At 44.8% G+C, this 17,817-nt stretch overlaps 1 protein-coding gene across 13 annotated transcripts in view; it reads left to right on the plus strand.

The window, feature by feature from the left end:
- LOC110492646 (receptor-type tyrosine-protein phosphatase F) overlaps positions 1-17,817 on the plus strand; it is a 495,157-nt gene that overhangs the window by 283,587 nt on the left and 193,753 nt on the right. For all 13 annotated transcript variants that reach the window (XM_036986572.1, XM_036986579.1, XM_036986575.1 and 10 more), the window contains one exon: positions 15,727-15,837. In XM_036986572.1, coding sequence (XP_036842467.1) covers positions 15,727-15,837 — 111 coding nt within the window. The remainder of the gene's footprint in view (positions 1-15,726; positions 15,838-17,817) is intronic.

Consider the following 17,817-nt stretch of genomic DNA (forward strand, 5'->3'; position numbering starts at 1 on the left):
CCATTCCTGCTTAGTAACAGACTTAATGGAGACCCATTCCTGCTTAGTAACAGACTTAATGGAGACCCATTCCTGCTTAGTAACAGACTTAATGGAGACCCATTCCTGCTTTGTAACAGACTTAATGGAGACCCATTCCTGCTTAGTAACAGACTTAATGGAGACCCATTCCTGCTTAGTAACAGACTTAATGAAGACCCATTCCTGCTTAGTAACAGACTTAATGGAGACCCATTCCTGCTTAGTAACAGACTTAATGGAGACCCATTCCTGCTTAGTAACAGACTTAATGGAGACCCATTCCTGCTTAGTAACAGACTTAATGGAGACCCATTCCTGCTTAGTAACAGACTTAATGGAGACCCATTCCTGCTTAGTAACAGACTTAATGAAGACCCATTCCTGCTTAGTAACAGACTTAATGGAGACCCATTCCTGCTTAGTAACAGAAGCAAGATACAACTTTCCATCTTATAGTGTGTTTATCAGTGCTGCGCAACATTCAGTGAAGTATATATATATATGCTGAAGTATAGTGTATATATATATAATGTATGTGTGTGTAGCAGGTAGATCTTCTTTTCAGTGGAAAACAGTAAATATTTTAATATTTTTGGACTGCCCACACACAGTACCAAATGGACCGTCTACAGTCTCCACATACCAAAATGCTAAAATGAATTAGTGGTCTCCAGCAGTGCAGAAAATAAAATAATTGAAGTTGCCCTTTTTCATCAAGAGGGACTTAGCTGAGCCCTTCTGAAACATGAGGACGGCGGGGGCACGGAGTAGAGAGGGCTAGGATGCGTCCCAAATGGCAACCTAATAGGGCTCTGATTAAAAGTGGTGCACTACAGTGTAAATAGTGTGCCCTTTAGCATCCTCAGAGGAGACGGTAATTCCAGCCTGGAGTTGCTCAGCAAAGATCCAGCCTGGAGTGGCTCAGCCAAGATCCAGCCTGGAGTGGCTCAGCAAAGATCCAGCCTGGAGTGGCTCAGCCAAGATCCAGCCTGGAGTGGCTCAGCCAAGATCCAGCCTGGAGTGGCTCAGCCAAGATCCAGCCTGGAGTGGCTCAGCCAAGATCCAGCCTGGAGTGGCTCAGCAAAGATCCAGCCTGGAGTGGCTCAGCCAAGATCCAGCCTGGAGTGGCTCAGCCAAGATCCAGCCTGGAGTGGCTCAGCCAAGATCCAGCCTGGGAGAGAGGAAACACACACACACACTGAAGAAATAAATCGATGTGCCTCTCTCTGCTCTCTCTGTTCCCAAGGCTGGATAAATCAATTGCTTTAGCCCTAACCCCAGATCAGATTGGGGAGAGGTTAGAGTTAAGAAGATTAGGTAAATAAACATCTTTAACCCGACCCCAGATCAGATTGGGGAGAGGCCAACGTTAAGAAGATTAGATAAATAAACATATTTAAGGGCTGACCCTGGGTCTGTCAGAAAGTAGAGAGAGAGTTAGAACGATTAGTGGCTCTTTGAGTTGCTCTTTAATTCTCCTCATTTAGAGGATATTTTCTGTGTCACAAATGGCACTCTATTCCCTATATAGTGCTCTACTACCTATAGGGCTCTGGTAAAATGTAGTGCATTGTGTAGGGTATAGGGAACCATTTGGGATGTGACCCGAAATCACAGAGGAGGTGGCTTCTGCTTTTCACCTACATGTACATATTACCTCAATCAATCACCCCAACTACCTCGTACCCCCAATACGCCGACTCACAACTACCTCGTACCCCCAGTACACCGACTCACAACTACGTCGTACCCCCAGTACACCGACTCACAACTACGTCGTACCCCCAGGACACTGACTCACAACTACGTCATACCCCCAGGACACTGACTCACAACTACGTCGTACCCCCAGTACACCGACTCACAACTACGTCGTACCCCCAGGACACTGACTCACAACTACGTCGTACCCCCAGGACACTGACTCACAACTACGTCGTACCCCCAGTACACCGACTCACAACTACCTCGTACCCCCAATACACCGACTCACAACTACCTCGTCCCCCCAGTACACCGACTCACAACTACCTCGTACCCCCAGTACACCGACTCACAACTACCTCGTCCCCCCAGTACACCGACTCACAACTACCTCGTCCCCCCAGTACACCGACTCACAACTACCTCGTCCCCCCAGTACACCGACTCACAACTACCTTGTACCCCCAATACACCGACTCACAACTACCTCGTACCCCCAGTATGCCGACTCACAACTACCTCGTACCCCCAGTACACTGACTCACAACTACCTCGTACCCCCAGTACGCCGACTCACAACTACCTCGTACCCCCAGTACACTGACTCACAACTACCTCGTACCCCCAGTACACTGACTCACAACTACCTCGTACCCCCAGTACGCCGACTCACAACTACCTCGTACCCCCAGTACACTGACTCACAACTACCTCGTACCCCCAGTACGCTGACTCACAACTACCTCGTACCCCCAGTACGCCGACTCACAACTACCTCGTACCCCCAGTACGCCGACTCACAACTACCTCGTACCCCCACCCCAGTACGCCGACTCACAACTACCTCGTACCCCCACCCCAGTACGCCGACTCACAACTACCTCGTACCCCCAGTACGCCGACTCACAACTACCTCGTACCCCCAGTACGCCGACTCACAACTACCTCGTACCCCCACCCCAGTACGCCGACTCACAACTACCTCGTACCCCCACCCCAGTACGCCGACTCACAACTACCTCGTACCCCCAGTACGCCGACTCACAACTACCTCGTACCCCCACCCCAGTACGCCGACTCACAACTACCTCGTACCCCCACCCCAGTACGCCGACTCACAACTACCTCGTACCCCCAGTACGCCGACTCACAACTACCTCGTACCCCCAGTACGCCGACTCACAACTACCTCGTACCCCCAGTACGCCGACTCACAACTACCTCGTACCCCCAGTACGCCGACTCACAACTACCTCGTACCCCCACCCCAGTACGCCGACTCACAACTACCTCGTACCCCCACCCCAGTACGCCGACTCACAACTACCTCGTCCCCCCACCCCAGTACGCCGACTCACAACTACCTCGTACCCCCACCCCAGTACGCCGACTCACAACTACCTCGTACCCCCACCCCAGTACGCCGACTCACAACTACCTCGTACCCCCACCCCAGTACGCTGACTCACTAGTGGAACTCCTTGTATATAGCCTCCTTATTGTTATTGTGTTGTGTTATTTTACTGTGTTTAGTATCTTCTTTGTGGATGAAGGGCTCGTAAAGCATTTCACGTTAAAGTATGCACTTGATTTGAGGTGAGAGGCCCTTTCTCTTCACAGAGTCCTGTCTTTCTGTCGGTCAGGCAGTCTGTGGCTCAGTCCCAAATTGCACCCTATTCCCTACATACTGCCCTACTTTTTGGTAAAAAAAAAAAAAAAAAAAGTGTAAAGGGCTGATTAGTGGTAACACACACACACACACACACACACACACACACACACACACACACACACACACACACACACACACACACACACACACACACACACACACACACATTAACAAGCCTTGCTATCTCTAACCCTAGCCATGACACCTGCTGACCTGGGGCGGCAGGGTAGCCTAGTGGTTAGAGCGTTGGACTAGCGTTGCAAGCTCAAACCCCCGCGCTGACAAGGTACAAATATGTCGTTCTGCCCCTTAACAGGGCAGGCTGTTCCTAGGCTGTCATTGGAAATAAGAATTTGTTCTTAACTGACTTGCCTAGTTAAATGTAGGTTAAAAAAATATCTGCTGTGTACCCACCTGTCATTTAGCTAGCTACTAGCGTTACGAGCGTTAGCTCTCCAAACTGTTATTGGTACCACTACATCACCCACACAACGGTTACATCTCTTCCTCTCCGATCACTCTGCTGTAGATTTTCATTATTTTACTAACCTGAATTATTTCCTCTAACGTCTAGACCTGCGGTTTATCTATTTAACCATGTATTACTTTCATTCATTTGCCTTCTCTCCTCTCTTTCTGTCTTATTTACTAACTCTCGCTCTCTCCCTCTCTCTCCAATCTCGTTTGCGTTCCGAATTACCTTCAACTAGGTGGTACACCGATTAGAGGTAAGGATGATGGGAAATAAACGTGTTAAGAAAATGTCACTCCATCCCTCCGTCACCTCAACGTCAACCACCGTCAGCCTCTCTCCCTCGTTCCACCTCTCTTAACCTTCGACCTCTCCATCTGCCCTGTCCACTCTGCCCCTTTACCACCACTGCCAATGTGTCCACAGTCTTCACACTGTCCAGCCCATTCTCTGTTTCCTGTCAGTGTCCCATCTCTACTTCCAGATGCATTTTGGGAAACACTGGACAAGGCAGACAGAAGGTGATAGCTACCTTGTGCATAAGCTTCTACACACATTCTTGGTTTTTAGTTCAAATATAAACCCCATGGATTTATAACCACTAGAGACCAAACTCCTTCCCCAGTCTCTGTCTCTAGCTGTAGGAGAGGGGTGTTATTTTAATTACAGGTCAGTCTCTGTCCCTAGCTGTAGGAGAGGGGTGTTACTGTAAGTACAGGCCAGTCTCTGTCCCTAGCTGTAGGAGAGGGTGTTATTTTAATTACAGGTCAGTCTCTGTCCCTAGCTGTAGGAGAGGGGTGTTATTTTAATTACAGGCCAGTCTCTGTCCCTAGCTGTAGGAGAGCGGTGTTACTGTAAGTACAGGCCAGTCTCTGTCCCTAGCTGTAGGAGAGGGGTGTTACTGTAAGTACAGGCCATTCTCTGTCCCTAGCTGGAGGAGAGGGGTGTTACTGTAAGTACAGGCCAGCCTCTGTCCCTAGCTGTAGGAGAGGGGTGTTATTTTAATTACAGGTCAGTCTCTGTCCCTAGCTGTAGGAGAGGGGTGTTATTTTAATTACAGGCCAGTCTCTGTCTCTAGCTGTAGGAGAGGGGTGTTACTGTAAGTACAGGCCAGCCTCTGTCCCTAGGGGATATAGGCCTTTCTCTGGTATCAATGGACGACTTTGCCTGAGTAAAATGTAAATGACTTGATTTGCATACAAGCACAACAGCCCTCTGATTGAAATGGTCCTCTCTTCCTGGAGTGGAAGTAGCGTGTCTGATGGTAGATGTCTGAGGTTAGCTGAATAGCACAGAACAATGCATTAACAGCACTTTGAATCAGGGTTCTGAAAGGCTACCCTATGTCCTGCTAGTATCCCTTGCCAGACAGAGGCTGTTGAAAGATGTAAATATCCTGCTAGCAGAGAGGTTGGTGTCTGGAGGAGATGATGCCATGGGGGTTGGTCTCTTAAGATGATGTCATGGGGGTTGGTCTCTTAAGATGATGTCATGGGGGTTGGTCTCAGGAGAAGAGGATGTCATGGGGGGTTGGTCTCAGGAGAAGATGATGCCATGTGGGGTTGGTCTCAGGAGAAGATGATGCCATGTGGGGTTGGTCTCAGGAGAAGATGATGCCATGGGGGTTGGTCTCAGGAGAAGATGATGCCATGTGGGGTTGGTCTCAGGAGAAGATGATGCCATGTGGGGTTGGTCTCAGGAGAAGATGATGCCATGGGGGTTGGTCTCTTAAGATGATGCCATGGGGGTTGGTCTCTGAAGATGATGCCATGGGGGTTGGTCTCTGGAGAAGATTATGCCATGTGGGGTTGGTCTCTGAAGATGATGATGCCATGGGGGTTAGTCTCTGAAGATGATGCCATGGGGGTTGGTCTCTGAAGATGATGCCATGGGGGTTGGTCTCTGGAGGAGATGATGCCATGGGGGTTGGTCTCTGAAGATGATGCCATGGGGGTTGGTCTCTGAAGATGATGCCAAGGGGGTTGGTCTCTTAAGATGATGCCATGGGGGTTGGTCTCTGAAGATGATGCCATGGGGGTTGGTCTCTGAAGATGATGCCATGGGGGTTGGTCTCTTAAGATGATGCCAAGGGGGTTGGTCTCTTAAGATGATGCCATGGGGGTTGATCTCTTAAGATGATGCCATGGGGGTTGGTCTCTTAAGATGATGCCATGGGGGTTGGTCTCTGAAGATGATGCCATGGGGGTTGGTCTCTGAAGATGATGCCATGGGGGTTGGTCTCTTAAGATGATGCCAAGGGGGTTGGTCTCTTAAGATGATGCCATGGGGGTTGGTCTCTTAAGATGATTGATGCCAAGGGGGTTGGTCTCAGGAGAAGAGGATGTCATGGGGGTTGGTCTCTGGAGATGATGATGCCATGGGGGTTGGTCTCTGGAGGAGATGATGCCATGGGGGTTGGTCTCTGGAGAAGATGATGTCATGGGGGTTAGTCTCTGGAGAAGATGCCATGGGGGTTAGTCTCTGGAGATGATGATGCCATGGGGGTTGGTCTCTGGAGAAGATGCCATGGGGGTTGGTCTCTGAAGATGATGCCATGGGGGTTGGTCTCTGGAGAAGATGATGCCATGGGGGTTGGTCTCTGAAGATGATGCCATGGGAGTTAGTCTCTGGAGATGATGATGCCATGGGGGTTGGTCTGAAGATGATACCATGGGGGTTGGTCTCTTAAGATGATGCCATGGGGGTTGGTCTCTTAAGATGATGCCATGGGGGTTAGTCTCTGAAGATGATGCCATGGGGGTTGGTCTCTGGAGAAGATGATGCCATGTGGGTTGGTCTCTGAGATGCAGATTGACAATAGATACATCAGTATGCAGGTACATGACTGAGCTGAATCAGGAGGAGATGCAGATTGACAATAGATACATCAGTATGCAGGTACATGACTGAGCTGAATCAGGAGGAGATGCAGATTGACAATAGATACATCAGTATGCAGGTACATGACTGAGCTGAATCAGGAGGAGATGCAGATTGACAATAGATACATCAGTATGCAGGTACATGACTGAGCTGAATCAGGAGGAGATGCAGATTGACAATAGATACATCAGTATGCAGGTACATGACTGAGCTGAATCAGGAGGAGATGCAGATTGACAATAGATACATCAGTATGCAGGTACATGACTGAGCTGAATCAGGAGGAGATGCAGATTGACAATAGATACATCAGTATGCAGGTACATGACTGAGCTGAATCAGGAGGAGATGCAGATTGACAATAGATACATCAGTATGCAGGTACATGACTGAGCTGAATCAGGAGGAGATGAGGAAGGCGTGTGACAGATTTGAAGGATCACTGACGTTGTCATAACCTCTATTAGTTGGTGTCACCAACACGCACACACACTCACACACACTTGCTTGATACTGAACCTGTTTGGTACATTCGTCCCATATAATACATGTCTGCTATCCACAATGTGTCCTGACATTGTAAAGCTCATTGTTTGTCACCGTCTGCAACCTGTATGCTGTCTGGTGTTACATCAATTCTTACAGTATTATTCTATAGATTATTACCTTGGGTTTAAACAGGGTATTTATTATTACATGTCTTGCTAGTACTAAAGCTCTGAAACTACAGTATGTTGTTACGTGTCATCAAAGTATGGATATAAATATGTGGAGACATATTTTGTTATTCTAACATGACATTCAGGTAAGTCTGTCTGCTGCCACTGCTATTCTATTGCTGTGTTTGGTAATCAGCCCCAAAAAAAATCAGCCTTCTCCTAAGGTGGTGAAATACTGTAATTCAGCAGAACTGAACAGAACTCTATCTGCCTTTGTTTTTCTCTTCCACTTCTACTTCCTGTTCCTCTGAGATGATGATGACAGTGGCTAGCTGTTGTCGTGTCCTTTGGCTATGCCGGATTAAGTGATATGACATGCTATTCTATAAAATCCTTTCTCTGTAATTAATATCACCTGATTGAGCTAATCATGTAAATGTAATTAACTAGAAAGTCGCGGGGCACCACGAAAGAGTGTTTATAGAGCTGTTATCTTCCGAATAAACTCTCAAAGACCTAGTAATATTTTCCATCAATAGCAGTCAATATTAATCGTCACCTTAATTCAGTTTCATCTGAAAGTTGTAAATTCATGGTTATCTTCACAAACCTTGGCTAACAAGTTGAATCAGCAATACAAAATTGGGTTTAATTTTTTTTTTACTAAATACCTAACTAATCACACATAATTACATATACACAGAATGCAAATGATGTCATACAGAAAACGTCCCTGGTGGACGGAGCAGACATGACGGCTAGCTACACAAAGGGAGGGGGTTGGGTTTGATTGAAAGAGCGGGAAGACTGAGGAACAAAGGGAGAAGCTGTGCTATCGTAAATACAGTATCTTATGCATTCTAAATGACCCCCCATTTGGAAACGGAAAATGCAATAAATATTTACTCTTGAGCCGCGCTTCGGTAGGTTGGTCGTAGATGCTGGTCGTGTTGCCCAACAGAGATCTTCCTGTCCTCGGAAGAATAGTATAGGCAGTACAACACAGCTAGTTACTGTCATCATCACCATCTCAGCTGAATAAGTATAGTCAGTACAACACAGCTAGTTACTGTCATCATCACCATCTCAGCTGAATAAGTATAGTCAGTACAACACAGCTAGTTACTGTCATCATCACCATCTCAGCTGAATAAGTATAGTCAGTACAACACAGCTAGTTACTGTCATCATCACCATCTCAGCTGAATAAGTATAGTCAGTACAACACAGCTAGTTACTGTCATCATCATATCATCATCATCTCAGCTGAATAAGTAAAGTCAGTACAACACAGCTAGTTACTGTCATCATCATCATCATCATCTTAGCTGAATAAGTATAGTCAGTACAACACAGCTAGTTACTGTCATCACCATCTCAGCTGAATAAGTATAGTCAGTACAACACAGCTAGTTACTGTCATCATCATCTCAGCTGAATAAGTATAGTCAGTACAACACAGCTAGTTACTGTCATCATCATCTCAGCTGAATAAGTATAGTCAGTACAACACAGCTAGTTACTGTCATCATCATCTCAGCTGAATAAGTAAAGTCAGTACAACACAGCTAGTTACTGTCATCACCATCTCAGCTGAATAAGTAAAATCAGTACAACACAGCTAGTTACTGGGCTGCTACCTGGGCTGCTACCTGGGCTGCTACCGGTGTATCTACATGCTACAGTAGTTAGAGCCATGTGGCAGAAGCACTTTAACTTTCTGAGATGGAGACTACGTCCCAAAGTTGACCCTATTCCCTACAATGTGGATTACTTTTGAATAGGGGACTACTGTACGGTACACATTGCGCTATAAATGGAATAGGGTGCCATTTTAGGACTTACTGGATAGCCAGGAAGTCAGTATATATTTCTTCCGTTTTCTCCCCAATTTTGTGGTATCCACTGTAACTACTCAGATTGAACCTGGGTTTGATTGGAGCTCAGATGGAACCTGGGTTTGATTGGAGCTCAGATGGAACCTGGGTTTGATTGGAGCTCAGATTGAACCTGGGTTTGATTGGAGCTCAGATGGAACCTGGGTTTGATTGGAGCTCAGATTTAACCTGGGTTTGATTGGAGCTCAGATTGAACCTGGGTTTGATTGGAGCTCAGATGGAACCTAGGTTTGATTGGAGCTCAGATGGGACCTGGGTTTGATTGGAGCTCAGATGGAACCTGGGTTTGATTGGAGCTCAGATGGAACCTGGGTTTGATTGGAGCTGAGATGGGACCTGGGTTTGATTGGAGCTCAGATGGAACCTGGGTTTGATTGGAGCTCAGATGGAACCTGGGTTTGATTGGAGCTCAGATGGGACCTGGGTTTGATTGGAGCTCAGATTGAACCTGGGTTTGATTGGAGCTCAGATGGGACCTGGGTTTGATTGGAGCTCAGATGGGACCTGGGTTTGATTGGAGCTCAGATGGGACCTGGGTTTGATTGGAGCTCAGTAGTTATTCATCAACGGGAATCAACCGTTGGATGGTCCCATCTCACCTGGTGAGGAGGGCATCGCTCTCCCTCCACTGGTTGTTTTTAGCAGCACATTATTATCTCTTGTCTGAAAGGTTAGACTCAGATATATGGCTTCTCTCAGAATAAACATATTTTAAAAAAAGAGAGAGATGGGAAATGTAGACTTTACTGGACTCAGAGAGCGTGTGGAAGAAAGCATTAAAGTGGCACCATAGTCCACTCTGTATAAACTAGTCTTAACTACATCCCGATGGTCTTGTAGTCGTTGTAGAGTAGCTTAGCCTAGCGTAGCGTTGCTAGCCTGGCGACTGTCGCCTTAGCGACCGTTATCTGGATATAAAGCCGAGTCCTTTATGAACTTTCTGTGTTTTTTTTCTTTTCATGTCACTAGTTTTCTTAGGCAGAAAAGGCATAACTAGACGTGAATATGACGTCTTGAGGTGATTCATTGACCTCTGAGACATGGACTCGACAAGAGTGTCTCGCCAGCTGTTTTTCCTGACAGGGCCAGACAGAGAGAGTTAAATATGTTGATTTGTGGGACACAGCTCACAACGCTCTTAAACCAGCAAAATCAGCTAAATGCTGATGTGTCGTCGTAGGCAAATTGTTATATAACAACTAGCGCCCTATTCGTAACACTTTATCATGCATACCGGAGAGAGAGAGAGAGAGAGAGACAGAGAGAGAGAGAGAGAGAGAGAGAGAGAGAGAGAGAGAGAGAGAGAGAGAGAGAGAGAGAGAGAGAGAGAGAGAGAGAGAGAGAGAGAGAGAGAGAGAGAGAGAGAGAGAGAGAGAGAGAGAGAGAGAGAGAGAGAGAGAGAGAGAGAGAGAGAGAGAGAGAGAGAGAGAGAGAGAGAGAGAGAGAGAGAAAGAGGAGAGCGAGAGAGAGAGAGAGAGAGAGAGAGAGAGAGAGAGAGAGAAAGAGGAGAGAGAGAGAGACAGAGAGAGAGAGAGAGAGAGAGAGAGAGAAAGAGAGAGAGAGAGAGAAAGAGGAGAGAGAGAGAGAGAGAGAGAGAGAAAGAGGAGAGAGAGAGAGAGAGAGAGAAAGAGGAGAGAGAGAGAAAGAGGAGAGAGAGAGAGAGAGAGAGAAAGAGGAGAGAGAGAGAGAGAGAGAGAAAGAGGAGAGAGAGAGAAAGAGGAGAGAGAGAGAGAGAGAGAGAGAGAGGTGTTTGACTGTGATGCTCTCTGTCGAGGCTCTGTAGAGATAATTATAATGTTACTTCTTATGAAGTGATGAAAAACCTCAGGAAGTCTACAGAAGAGAAAATACACTTAGTCGTACTAGATGGTTCATACGTCTGTTTTGGTCATGTGATGAAAAACGAGATGGTCAGGGGTCGTTGATCTAAGGTTGTCAAACAGTTTAAGAATGAAGGTAATCTGAACCTTTTCTTTCTTCTGGTCAACCCCTATCAGAAACCCTGTTAAATGTACTAGATGGTTTAGTCCTGAATAAACCCTGTTAGATTTACTAGATGGTTTAGTCCTGAATAAACCCTGTTAGATTTACTAGATGGTTTAGTCCTGAATAAACCCTGTTAGATTTACTAGATGGTTTAGTCCTGAATAAACCCTGTTAGATGTACTAGATGGTTTAGTCCTGAATAAACCCTGTTAGATTTACTAGATGGTTTAGTCCTGATTAAACCCTGTTAGATTTACTAGATGGTGTAGTCCTGATTAAACCCTGTTAGATTTACTAGATGGTTTAGTCCTGAATAAACCCTGTTAGATTTACCAGATGGTTTAGTCCTGAATAAACCCTGTTAGATTTACTAGATGGTTTAGTCCTGAATAAACCCTGTTAGATTTACTAGATGGTGTAGTCCTGAATAAACCCTGTTAGATTTACTAGATGGTGTAGTCCTGATTAAACCCTGTTAGATTTACTAGATGGTGTAGTCCTGATTAAACCCTGTTAGATTTACTAGATGGTGTAGTCCTGAATAAACCCTGTTAGATTTACTAGATGGTTTAGTCCTGAATAAACCCTGTTAGATTTACTAGATGGTTTAGTCCTGATTAAACCCTGTTAGATTTACTAGATGGTTTAGTCCTGAATAAACCCTGTTAGATTTACTAGATGGTTTAGTCCTGATTAAACCCTGTTAGATTTACTAGATGGTTTAGTCCTGAATAAACCCTGTTAGATTTACCAGATGGTTTAGTCCTGAATAAACCCTGTTAGATTTACTAGATGGTTTAGTCCTGAATAAACCCTGTTAGATTTACTAGATGGTGTAGTCCTGAATAAACCCTGTTAGATTTACTAGATGGTGTAGTCCTGATTAAACCCTGTTAGATTTACTAGATGGTGTAGTCCTGATTAAACCCTGTTAGATTTACTAGATGGTGTAGTCCTGAATAAACCCTGTTAGATTTACTAGATGGTTTAGTCCTGAATAAACCCTGTTAGATTTACTAGATGGTTTAGTCCTGAATAAACCCTGTTAGATGTACTAGATGGTTTAGTCCTGATTAAACCCTGTTAGATTTACTAGATGGTTTAGTCCTGAATAAACCCTGTTAGATTTACTAGATGGTTTAGTCCTGAATAAACCCTGTTAGATTTACTAGATGGTTTAGTCCTGAATAAACCCTGTTAGATGTACTAGATGGTTTAGTCCTGATTAAACCCTGTTAAATTTACTAGATGGTTTAGTCCTGAATAAACCCTGTTAGATTTACTAGATGGTTTAGTCCTGAATAAACCCTGTTAGATTTACTAGATGGTGTAGTCCTGAATAAACCCTGTTAGATTTACTAGATGGTGTAGTCCTGAATAAACCCTGTTAGATTTACTAGATGGTGTAGTCCTGAATAAACCCTGTTAGATTTACTAGATGGTGTAGTCCTGAATAAACCCTGTTAGATTTACTAGATGGTGTAGTCCTGAATAAACCCTGTTAGATTTACTAGATGGTGTAGTCCTGAATAAACCCTGTTAGATTTACTAGATGGTGTAGTCCTGAATAAACCCTGTTAGATTTACTAGATGGTGTAGTCCTGAATAAACCCTGTTAGATTTACTAGATGGTGTAGTCCTGAATAAACCCTGTTAGATTTACTAGATGGTTTAGTCCTGAATAAACCCTGTTAGATTTACTAGATGGTGTAGTCCTGAATAAACCCTGTTAGATTTACTAGATGGTGTAGTCCTGAATAAACCCTGTTAGATTTACTAGATGGTGTAGTCCTGAATAAACCCTGTTAGATTTACTAGATGGTTTAGTCCTGAATAAACCCTGTTAGATTTACTAGATGGTGTAGTCCTGAATAAACCCTGTTAGATTTACTAGATGGTGTAGTCCTGAATAAACCCTGTTAGATTTACTAGATGGTTTAGTCCTGAATAAACCCTGTTAGATTTACTAGATGGTGTAGTCCTGAATAAACCCTGTTAGATTTACTAGATGGTGTAGTCCTGAATAAACCCTGTTAGATTTACTAGATGGTTTAGTCCTGAATAAACCCTGTTAGATTTACTAGATGGTGTAGTCCTGAATAAACCCTGTTAGATTTACTAGATGGTGTAGTCCTGAATAAACCCTGTTAGATTTACTAGATGGTTTAGTCCTGAATAAACCCTGTTAGATTTACTAGATGGTGTAGTCCTGAATAAACCCTGTTAGATTTACTAGATGGTGTAGTCCTGAATAAACCCTGTTAGATTTACTAGATGGTTTAGTCCTGAATAAACCCTGTTAGATTTACTAGATGGTGTAGTCCTGATTAAACCCTGTTAGATTTACTAGATGGTGTAGTCCTGAATAAACCCTGTTAGATTTACTAGATGGTGTAGTCCTGAATAAACCCTGTTAGATGTACTAGATGGTTTAGTCCTGATTAAACCCTGTTAGATTTACTAGATGGTTTAGTCCTGATTAAACCCTGTTAGATTTACTAGATGGTTTAGTCCTGAATAAACCCTGCTAGATTTACCAGATGGTTTAGTCCTGAATAAACCCTGTTAGATTTACTAGATGGTTTAGTCCTGAATAAACCCTGTTAGATTTACTAGATGGTGTAGTCCTGAATAAACCCTGTTAGATTTACTAGATGGTGTAGTCCTGAATAAACCCTGTTAGATTTACTAGATGGTTTAGTCCTGATTAAACCCTGTTAGATTTACTAGATGGTTTAGTCCTGATTAAACCCTGTTAGATTTACTAGATGGTGTAGTCCTGAATAAACCCTGTTAGATTTACTAGATGGTTTAGTCCTGATTGAACCCTGTTAGATTTACTAGATGGTTTAGTCCTGAATAAACCCTGTTAGATTTACTAGATGGTGTAGTCCTGAATAAACCCTGTTAGATTTACTAGATGGTGTAGTCCTGAATAAACCCTGTTAGATTTACCAGATGGTTTAGTCCTGAATAAACCCTGTTAGATTTACCAGATGGTGTAGTCCTGAATAAACCCTGTTAGATTTACTAGATGGTTTAGTCCTGATTAAACCCTGTTAGATTTACCAGATGGTGTAGTCCTGAATAAACCCTGTTAGATTTACTAGATGGTGTAGTCCTGAATAAACCCTGTTAGATTTACCAGATGGTGTAGTCCTGAATAAACCCTGTTAGATTTACTAGATGGTGTAGTCCTGAATAAACCCTGTTAGATTTACCAGATGGTGTAGTCCTGAATAAACCCTGTTAGATTTACTAGATGGTTTAGTCCTGATTAAACCCTGTTAGATTTACTAGATGGTGTAGTCCTGAATAAACCCTGTTAGATTTACTAGATGGTTTAGTCCTGAATAAACCCTGTTAGATTTACTAGATGGTTTAGTCCTGAATAAACCCTGTTAGATTTACTAGATGGTGTAGTCCTGATTAAACCCTGTTAGATTTACTAGATGGTGTAGTCCTGATTAAACCCTGTTAGATTTACTAGATGGTGTAGTCCTGAATAAACCCTGTTAGATTTACTAGATGGTGTAGTCCTGAATAAACCCTGTTAGATTTACTAGATGGTGTAGTCCTGAATAAACCCTGTTAGATTTACTAGATGGTGTAGTCCTGATTAAACCCTGTTAGATTTACTAGATGGTGTAGTCCTGATTAAACCCTGTTAGATTTACTAGATGGTGTAGTCCTGAATAAACCCTGTTAGATTTACTAGATGGTGTAGTCCTGATTAAACCCTGTTAGATTTACTAGATGGTGTAGTCCTGAATAAACCCTGTTAGATTTACTAGATGGTGTAGTCCTGAATAAACCCTGTTAGATTTACTAGATGGTTTAGTCCTGATTAAACCCTGTTAGATTTACTAGATGGTGTAGTCCTGAATAAACCCTGTTAGATTTACTAGATGGTGTAGTCCTGAATAAACCCTGTTAGATTTACCAGATGGTTTAGTCCTGAATAAACCCTGTTAGATTTACTAGATGGTGTAGTCCTGAATAAACCCTGTTAGATTTACTAGATGGTTTAGTCCTGAATAAACCCTGTTAGATTTACTAGATGGTGTAGTCCTGAATAAACCCTGTTAGATTTACTAGATGGTGTAGTCCTGAATAAACCCTGTTAGATTTACTAGATGGTGTAGTCCTGAATAAACCCTGTTAGATTTACTAGATGGTGTAGTCCTGAATAAACCCTGTTAGATTTACTAGATGGTGTGTAATCCTGAAATGGTCTATAATGAGAGACAAAAATAGCACATCCTAAGTTTATCAAACACTTTTATAAAATGAAGGCAAAATGATTGTTCAATGCCCACACTAGCATAATACTTAGAAAACACTCCCAACTCATTACGTTACTCTTGAGTATTATAGAGACCCTTCTCTCGCCATGTCCCATATGGTAACTGTGTGTTTAACCCCCTGCAGGAGCCCTACAGATTGAGAACAGTGAGGAGTCGGACCAGGGGAAGTACGAGTGTGTTGCCATGAACAACGCTGGAACGCGCTACGCAGCCCCAGCCAATCTCTACGTGCGAGGTAAGGTCCAGCCGTTCACATTGCCCTCCGTTCATCGCTACGTCTCTTCATTGGTCATTTATGTCCTCACCTTAACAGCAATGTCATGTTTTTTTTTCTTGTTTTTTTTTCTGAATAACTCACCGTGACCTCATCCCCACAGGAAGTCTCTCTCTCTGTCTGAACAGCTGCAGCCATACCGTTTTCCACCTCAGTCTGTAAAAACATGCCAGGGATTTTATTTTCACACTGTCTGTTGAAGGTTTTTAGTTCTATCCTCTCATTTTACATTGACATGTTAGTCATTTAGCAGATACTCTTATCCAGAGAGACTTACAGTGAGTGCATTCATCTTGAGATAGCTAGATGGGACAACCACATGTTATAGTAAGTACATTTTTCCTCAATAAAGTAGCTATCAGCAATGTCAGAGCTGGTAGGGGGGAAAAAGTCAAGTGCGGGAATTAGTTCTCTCCCTTCCCCTCCTTTCTCCTCTCCCCTCCTTTCTCCTCCCCTCGTTTGTCCTCTCCCCTCCTTTGTCCTCTCCTTTCTCCTCTCCCCTCCTTTCTCCTCTCCTCTCCCCTCCTTTCTCCTCTCCTTTCTCCTCTCCTTTCTCCTCTCCTCTCCCCTCCTTTCTCCTCTCCCCTCCTTTCTCCTCTCCCCTCCTTTCTCCTCTCCCCTCCTTTCTCCTCTTCCCTCCTTGCTCCTCTCCCCTCCTTTGTCCTCTCCCCTCCTTGCTCCTCTCCCCTCCTTTGTCCTCTCCCCTCCTTTCTCCTCTCCCCTCCTTTGTCCTCTCCCCTCCTTGCTTCTCTCCCCTCCTTTCTCCTTTCCCCTCCTTTCTTCTCTCCCCTTCTTTCTCCTCTCCCCTCCTTTGTCCTCTCCCCTCCTTTGTCCTCTCCCCTCCTTTCTCCTCTCCCCTCCTTTCTCCTCTTCCCTCCTTTGTCCTCTCCCCTCCTTTCTCCTCTTCCCTCCTTGCTCCTCTTCCCTCCCCTCCTTTCCTCTCTTCTTTCTTCTCTGTATCATAGTTGAGCTGGTACAGAGCCTTGTGGTTCAGAGTGAGGCCATGTTCTGTTATTGTTGTTGTGAGTGTGTGAAGAGACTGACAATAACATGCGTGTGCTGAGGATATAGGTCAGGGTTAAGTCCAGGTCACAAGACCTGATGAGACTTTCTCAGGTACATGGAAGAAATGTGCTGCCGTCTGTATTACTTGGAGAGAGAGAGAGAGAAGGAGAGAGAGAGAGGGAAGGAGAGAGAGAGAGGGAAGGAGAGAGAGAGAGGGAAGGAGAGAGAGAGAGGGAAGGAGAGAGAGAGAGGGAAGGAGAGAGACAGAGGGAAGGAGAGAGAGAGAGGGAAGGAGAGAGACAGAGGGAAGGAGAGAGAGAGAGGGAAGGAGAGAGAGAGAGGGAAGGAGAGAGAGAGAGGGAAGGAGAGAGAGAGGGAAGGAGAGAGACAGAGGGAAGGAGAGAGAGAGAGGGAAGGAGAGAGAGAGAGAGGGAAGGAGAGAGACAGAGGGAAGGAGAGAGAGAGAGGGAAGGAGAGAGAGAGAGGGAAGGAGAGAGAGAGGGAAGGAGAGAGAGAGAGGGAAGGAGAGAGAGAGAGAGGTAAGGAGAGAGACAGAGGGAAGGAGAGAGAGAGAGGGAAGGAGAGAGACAGAGGGAAGGAGAGAGAGAGAGGGAAGGAGAGAGACAGAGGGAAGGAGAGAGAGAGAGGGAAGGAGAGAGAGAGAGGGAAGGAGAGAGAGAGAGGGAAGGAGAGAGAGAGAGGGAAGGAGAGAGAGAGAGGGAAGGAGAGAGAGAGAGGGAAGGAGAGAGAGAGAGGGAAGGAGAGAGACAGAGGGAATGAGAGAGAGAGAGGGCAGGAGAGAGAGAGAGGGAAGGAGAGAGAGAGAGGGAAGGAGAGAGAGAGAGGGAAGGAGAGAGAGAGAGGGAAGGAGAGAGACAGAGGGAAGGAGAGAGAGAGAGGGAAGGAGAGAGACAGAGGGAAGGAGAGAGAGAGAGG

Source organism: Oncorhynchus mykiss, chromosome 8 (assembly GCF_013265735.2).
Source record: "Oncorhynchus mykiss isolate Arlee chromosome 8, USDA_OmykA_1.1, whole genome shotgun sequence".
Classification (NCBI taxonomy): domain Eukaryota; kingdom Metazoa; phylum Chordata; class Actinopteri; order Salmoniformes; family Salmonidae; genus Oncorhynchus; species Oncorhynchus mykiss.